Here is an 8,047-nt window from a genome sequence, read left to right as displayed (position 1 = left end):
CAAGAAAAAAACAGTCACTTAACGCCTGAATTTCCAAAGGACTGAGCACTTGCGCTTAAGTTTTCAATATACTTGTGCCTTATGAGAGTTGTAGCGAGCATGCACATAGGATGTTTGGTGCACTAAGGGACTGAACCTGATGATATAATTAAAGTACAAAAGCAAACACAGTATTTGCTCCAGTCAGTAAACTTCCTGATAGCAACTTCCTTATGAGACAGTATTTTGAACAACTTGTGCATAGGATGTTTGCTAGCTTCTTCAAAATACTGCTCTTTAATAATTTGTGCCCACAGAGAAGAAAATACTCACTTGTCCAGAATTGCCTTGATGATCAGCTTCACCCAGGGAGCAGTGGGATCCAGGCACACTTCTCTGCCGTCTTTCAGAGTAGCTCTACATCAGAGAAGAAAAAGGAAGGCAAAAGGTCTATTTAGTGAAGCTCTCTTCCTTAGGCAATTTCCCTTTTTTTCTTGCAACATCAAGGTTCTCTAGATGTACACTGAGATGGTCTCCCTTAATTTAAGCTGCTATCAGTTGAGGCTGTAGCCTAATACATACTTTCTTTTTTTTTTCATACATTCCTATATCTTTGTGGATGGATTAGATTATCTGCAGGACTCACTGTTTTCAAAATCGCTTCTTTTTCAGATAGCTTGGTTTGCATTTGTGATGGTATTTAATTGAGGAGCTGAATGTTTCCGTCTTGATTCAGAAACTCTACTGGCTAGTCCATAAAAATGTTGCCACAGTAAGATTTCTGTGACTTCTATGCTAATAGTCATCTTTCCATTGACTTCAGTAGAAGTGGGATCATAAAATGCATGTCTTGATAAACTGCTCAGTGCAGCTCAGTGGCTTTAATTCTCTTTCTTTATGTCAGAGGAATTCAGAGTTTTAGATTTATTTGCTTTTTTGATGAGTACAGGTTTATGCTGAAAAATTCCGTGTAGTATTTAAGTACAGATTTACAGAAATTATGCAACATATGACATGTATTATGTCATTTGTAGGAGCATCACGCACTGCATTCTGATTAACCTGGCATGCTGTCTTGTTGCATCTTTCAGAGAATGCTTACATCATCCCTAATGTAAAATCCGTTTCCCTTTTGTTGAGTAGCAGGGTTTATTTTGCAACAGCACTTACATGACTTCCACGTCCTTGCAGTGAGGTCCACTAGGGGTGAGGTTCACATTTTGAATGAACTTTGGATGGATGAACTTGGAATGAGTCTCTATGCACTGGCATCGGAGTTCAATCGCTGAACGTGCCTGAGCCATACCTATAAAACAAGGAGGAAAAAAACACAGGTAGTGTATGGACTGTTACACTGTTTGCCCAGGAAATACATGTTGTTTTTTCTCAGAGTATTAGAAATAATTTTTCTTTTTATGAGCCAGACAACTTGAAAAATTTGCCTTCACCCATTTTCTTGGGCTGCCCAGTCGCTGTCACTATACAAAAACTGTTTGTATAGCAGCCAGTGCTATTAGGAAACACAAAATGATAATGACTGAGCACCAGCAGTTTTATCACTCTGCTTTCATTTCGCTAATCTTTGTACCTGGCTGCGTCAGATGGGTGTACACGGATTTACTCTTTCCACCAGGGAGTAAAATCTAGCCCCACACAGAGTTATTTGCTGCACTTTAAGACAAAATAATATCTTCCCCCATCAGCACTCACATTGGCAGTTAGTTATAAGGGTTTTAGGAATGATTTTTTTACCTTTTGCTCCAGCCATTGAGATCAGGAGAAGAGCCATGACAGCAGCCACAGCCTTGCCCATCATCTTGCAAGAGTGTTTCTTCTGTGTGCCTCCTGGATTTGGTGAGGGATTTTGGTGAGGGGTTTGCTCCTGCAGCCTCGAGGGTGGTCAGTGGCTGTGCTCAGTATCTGCCTTGTTTATATACTGTCCTGAACCCCCTGCATCATATGTGGGTCACACCACTGGAAACTCCTGAACCTGTAGTGTGCTATTGGAGAATGAGTCATGGTGGTATGGGCAAACCCCTTTCCCTCAACTACCATGAACTTGCTTTTCATAAGCAGGAAGCACTTTATTAATTGGAGAGTGATAAAAACATAGAACATGTACAAAATAGCCCTTTATTTAGCACTGTGTACTCTGTATTTTCCCGTGTCACATGCTTGCTACTGTTCTTTTCCATACTTTTAAACTTTTGCAGTTATTATTCTGCTACTCTTTGCAACATTCCCTTTGCAACTTTTTCTGCATGTGATCTTCCATGTGTGTCCTTGAACTTTGGGGTATTTTTTCTGTGCACGTGAGTGGTTCTTGTTTGTTTGTTTATTTTACGTTATTACTGTTGGGAGAACTGTTAGAACTAGGAACTACAGTTTGTAGGAATGACAGATACTAGAATTGGATTTTAATAAGCTCTCCTACTCCTTACATACAATGACATTTTAAAAATGTTTATTTTCTGAGATTATTTATGTTACTTTTTAGTATAATGAAGTCTAGCATCACTGAAATAAGCAACAAAATAAGGATTGTTTTTGGAGTACTACTGAGCATTTTGAATTTTGAATTTGGGTGGAGGAGAATTCCAGAAGGTTCTGTAGGATTCTCACTCTGACATTATTGAGACATTTTTGCAAATTTAAATTTGGCCTTGTAAAAAAGAGTGTTCTTATGGTAAAATTAAAGGAAAGATGAAAATGTGGTGGAGAATTATTCAGATGAAGTCAGATATGTACAAACATTTGTATTAGTGATAGACAATAATACTATAACATAAACATGAGATTGTGGGGTTTTAATTCATAACGGAACTTTGTTATTGTTTTTCTGCCTGGTAGTGGAGACAGTTAAAGGAATAAAGCATAGGATGAAATAGGAATGAATATATGTTTACTGTTCTCCAACTCATTGTGAAGAACACGGAGATTTAAGTAAGCAAAGTTGAATTCTGCTTAATATTTTTGTATGTAACAATGTCTGTGTTTATACAAAAATATACAGATAGTGGATGTGCTCTGAATAGTAGCCAAATAAGATGTGTAGACATCGAATTAAGCATCTTTTCTTTGTAAACTTTCATCTTACAGTGAACATAGCTGGATTAGGTAATGTAAGCACATAAACACTTAATAACAGCCTTTCTTTTACAAACCCAAGGTCTGTTTAATTGACTATCCGCTCTTCAACCTCAACCATGGCCATAGGCATATGGCTGGGATTGTGAAAGAAAAGATCTAGCGTACTTGAGACTTACTCCTATTACACTGCCATGCTATGCCAGGTTTGATGCCTTCTGACTCTTTTGTTAGAAAACAGGAGTTAGCAATTGATCCTTATCACTAATTTCAAACTCTGTAATTCCATAGTCCTCTATCTTATCTCTTGCAGATGATCTCTTGTTAGAAAATGCTGTTCCGTTTCCTGTTGCAGCGTACACTGGGTTATTCTTTCCTACATCTGTTTTTTTTTTTTGCTCCTTGACACATTATTTCTGTGAATAGCCAACAGTCTGCAGAAATGTAAACTAAGATATCAGTGGAAACATCTTCTGGCCTACTGGTAGAAAGCAGAAGTATGAATGGCATAGCTTGCAGGGTGTAGACCTCTTCTGAATAAACCCAATGGACTCTTCTTTGTCTATCATTTCATCAAAGTTTTTAATTAACTTAGAGATAAACACCAGATAGTAAGAAAGCAGAAATAACATTTCCATAAAGCAAAGCAAGCAGTAAGTTTTACACAAAGGGCACAAGGTATATCATCTTCATTGCATATGCAATACAGAAGCAATAAGTTTATCTTCAAGTTAATGAAAAACTTAGATGTGTTACATCTTCCCTGTATAATACTGTGATTACAGTGTAACAACTCTTGAAATGCAGCAATGAGAGCAACCAAGAGGAGGATTCTGGAGCCTGTGTTTTGAGTAATAATTTAAAAATCAAAGACAGAAAAGCAAGAGGTACTGAGTAAAGACTTGGCTTCAGAAAATCCTCAACCAACACATGGAAAACTTCTTTTGTGGTTACAAGGAGAAGTCAGAAAAGATGAACCATAAATGAAAAGATCATGTGTTTTATTGTAAACTCTTGTGATTAGGGTAAAAAAAAGAGGAGTTGTTTCTTCATTTCATTTCTAAGCTTCTACTTTTGGAGCTGTGAGGCAGCTGAAGACATGACCTAAAAGCTCCTGAATTTTCAATGCGTACTGTCTCTGATGGAAAAGTTTTCAGTTTCTGGCTAAATAAATGTTTGGGGTTTTTTTTTTTGGTCATGGATTTTATCACTTGTTGGTGATAAAGATCCTGAGAAGTGTCAGCCCACTGTATGACATGTACAAATGCAGTCTAGAGACTAATATCCTGCAGCTGACTTTTAACAGTGATGTGTGGTATTGAAGTCCCTGCCCAAATGATGTGACAAACTGGCATGTTAGATTATTTTGAATCATTCCGCAGGTACTGCTTAAGGTTTGAATTTAGCTAATTTCATTAGTGTAGGCTTCCTTATCTGTTTTGCTATGTCATAACAAAAGGTAGGAAAGTGCTTGAGTGAAAAAAATGAGTTCCTCAGATTATTTCCTAGATTCTTCTCCCCAGCTTTCCTCAACCTTTGCGTGACATGGAACTTCACATTTCCTTATATAACTGTGATCAATGGGGGATTTCTTTCTTCTGATGTTCCTCCAACACTGCTTTGACCTCATTCCCCTCAGCAATTCCTTACCACCGTCTTTAGAAATCCTACCTATATGCCTGAAGTTTTAGACCCAGACATCTAAAGGTCAATTGGAAGTAGCTGAATAGCTGAGTCAGTGAACATGCTAACTCCTTCCTTAAGAGAATAGTCAGTCCATCAAGAGAGGCTAGTGCTGCTTCAGCTGTACACTTCCTTCAGGCAAATTCTTCCTCTTATTTTCTCACACTTTTGTAACCCCATATGTAAAATCTATGCATATGTGTGACCTGCAAAGGGAAAATGTGTCAGCTTCTTTCCATCTTTGTCTGTCAGTCCACGTTTTTTTTTCTTTTGACTGTGAAACACTCTGTGCTGTGAACCTTCCTTAGGCAATTTGACTGATTTGTGAGGGCCAAATAGAGAATTTCCGTTTAGTTAAATGTACCAGAGGTATGTGTCTTGTTCCCCTAACTATTTCTTAATTAGATAGTGACAAAAAAAATAAAAAAACACCCAACCAAGATGTTAAGTTTGCCAGCTGTCACAAGAATTATTTTCATATGAAAGGTCTAGAATAAATGGATGTAAATAGAAATTTACCCTTAAGTTATGTGTTGAATACCCATCTTTTTAATGAGCTTCAGCAGTATCTGAATCAGCACCCTGCAAAAATATTTGCTCATCTTTGATTAGTTAATGTGGAATTCTACAAGCCAAGAATTCTACAATTCTTTTGGCTGAGTCCTCCTTCTCAGGAAAGGCTTGCTGAAATTCTGTTGGTTGGCTGCACACCTCTTCCTGCAGCTGCTTATGCTCAATATTTAACACCATTAAAAACAGAACAGAAATTGCATGCATTTGTTTCTGGGAGGGCTACACGTGGAGAAAAGTGTGTTTCCTAAAACAGTCTTCTACTGGGCAGGTGTTACAAAGGTCACTGTGTGAGTGATTTAATAAGTATCATTTGGGCATGAAGTTGCACAAAGCCTTATGAGAAGGATGAGAGGCAAAACTCTGCTGTCCTGAAGTGCTACTTCCTCACTGCACAGGAGGTGATGATCCCTATTCCTGTATTTTCCGTGCAGTCCCGTGATGCTTGCTGAAGAAAAGTACAATTGCAACACCTATGTTGGTGAATAGTTTTTTCCACCTCCACTGATGATGAAAGCTCTGCAGCGGAAAGCTCTCAAGTTCCGTCTTGACAGGGCTTGGCATGTGGATCTCCCTGCAGTACAAATGAGTGCTCCAACAGTAGACAACTATGTAACACATCTGAAACTACCACTATAGCTTCTTGCTCTGCAATTAAAAATCATCTCTCTTCTCCCCCTTCTACAGTTTCTGTTGTGCTTTCTTGGTTTCTCTTTGTTCATCTTGCTAGCTGTCCTGGATCCTAGTCCAATGTATTTATTACTCCACCATCCTAAAATCCATTGGTGCCAGTGTTGAGCATTGATTCAGCAAAGTTCTTGAACCTCAGTCAGAGCCTTTATTGTTGACTCAGAACTTTGTTCATAGTTTTCAAAAGTCCAAAGAAACCCAAAATTGCAGTTCCTTTCTGTGCCCTTTGGCCTATTCACGATATAATCAAAAGCCATGATCAGATCAGTTTTGATGGAAAATATGTCTTTGTATATTCCCGGGTTTCCCCAGGTCTGTAGTAACTGCATAGGAAATGAAGTCACCTCAAAAAAGGGAAGCAGAATTGAAACAAAATAAAACAAAACCCACAAAAGATGAACAACAAAACAAAAACTAACAGACAGAATGCTGCTTAATGATTACAGCTACTTTTTAGAAACAAAATCGCACTAATTACATTACTTAAAAAAATAAAATTCAGTGGTAGTATTACTCACAGGCTTTCCAGAATGTCAGCCAGTATCACCATGTGTTGTATTTCCTATTAGGAATTATTTTTCACAAATATGCTTAAGTAAATGAACACTAATAATACATGAGTTAAAGAATTTTTCAAAAAAATATTTTATTTAGTTTGGCAAATCTATGACTTCTAGACAGAAGCAGTTCTTGAGAACAAAGATGGAAACTGTAAAATATGTATGAGTGCCATTTGCTTCTATTCTCATGCACACTCACTTACTTCTTGGCCTCCCTTTTGAAAGTTTCTATTCTCCCAGCTGTGCCAAAACTGGAATTTTTTTTCTAGATAGCCATGATCTACTTGAGTAAGAAGGATGAAATAATACAGTTTTTATGACAGTTTTACTGTGTTTTCAAGTCTATTGCTATTTAGACTTGCAAGCAAGGCAGAATTATTAACCTGGTGGCAAGGCAGAATTATTAACCTGGTGCCACACGTGTATTGCTGTTCTAATTGTCTACTGATATAAATGAGGAATAAGTGAATATCACTGAAGTCATACTTCTGCATTGGATCAAATTACAAAGAACAAGGTCCTGAACTCAGATGCAGAAAGATGATGTGAGACAGGACAGCTACTAGAAGACAAAAAAAGTTATGTTGGCCTCAAATTGCAGTGTGTAAATCATTCTGGCATTGTTTATTTCCAAAGTTTCCTATATGGAGGAAAAATTAGTATGAGCAAGAAAGAGAAAGAGTTTACACATATTCTTCTTGCCTGCACATGAGACAACAAAGAGTGAAGACAGAGAAATACAAAGAAGAAGGAAATCACAGCCTGCATTTTACTCATCAGGGCCCATCCCCGTGGTGTGGGAAGCTGGCTCCTTGTGGCTCTGATCTTCATTAAGTGAACTGTATGTATGTTTACATAACGTGAAACCAAGACAGAGGTTTCAGTTCCTCAAACAGATATCTCTGACACTGGAGCTGAGGGAAAGTGATCCTGATAAGAACCAAATTGGAGATCAGAACAGATAAAGCACATCCTAAGGCATCTGCTCCTTATTTGTATCAGAAATAGTGTTGCCAGCAGGAGCAGGAGCATCATCCCTCTGTACTCAGCCCAGGTGAGGCTGCACCTTGAATACTGTGTTGAGTTTTGAGGGATTGTCCAGTCTAGAGAAGAGGAGGCTCATGAGTGACCTTATCTCTCTCTACAGCTACCTGAAGGGAGGTTGTGATGAGGTGGGAGTTATCCTCCCATGTAACTAGCAATAGGACTAGAGGAAATTGCCTCAGGTTGCACCACGGGAGATTCAGGTTGGATGTTAGGAAATACTTCTCTGAGAGAGTGGTCAGGCACTGGAATGGGCTTCCCAGGGAGATGGTGGAGTCACTGTCCCTGGAGATGTTCAAGAACTGCGGAGAGATGATTCTAGCACAGCCCCTGCAGAAACCTTAGCTCAGTCAGTCAGGTAACTCTGCTCCAGGAATCAATTTCTGCTGGTTTAGTTACAGGTTCTGCTTAAATATTTGCCTTACTGAGTGCCT

At 38.5% G+C, this 8,047-nt stretch overlaps 1 protein-coding gene across 1 annotated transcript; it reads right to left on the bottom strand.

Moving 5' to 3' along the window:
• Nucleotides 1–308: 308 nt before the first annotated feature.
• On the bottom strand, nucleotides 309–1,795 carry LOC306945557 (interleukin-8-like; the record flags this gene model as incomplete). Its single annotated transcript, XM_079534296.1, has 3 exons — nucleotides 309–396; nucleotides 1,150–1,285; nucleotides 1,732–1,795. The coding sequence occupies 3 exons, from the start codon at nucleotides 1,793–1,795 to the stop codon at nucleotides 309–311; spliced, it is 288 nt and encodes a 95-aa protein (XP_079390422.1).
• Nucleotides 1,796–8,047: the final 6,252 nt, after the last annotated feature.

Source organism: Tetrao urogallus (assembly GCF_951394365.1).
Source record: "Tetrao urogallus genome assembly, chromosome: 4".
Lineage (NCBI taxonomy): Eukaryota > Metazoa > Chordata > Aves > Galliformes > Phasianidae > Tetrao > Tetrao urogallus.
This window is presented reverse-complemented; position numbering and strand designations above follow the sequence as displayed.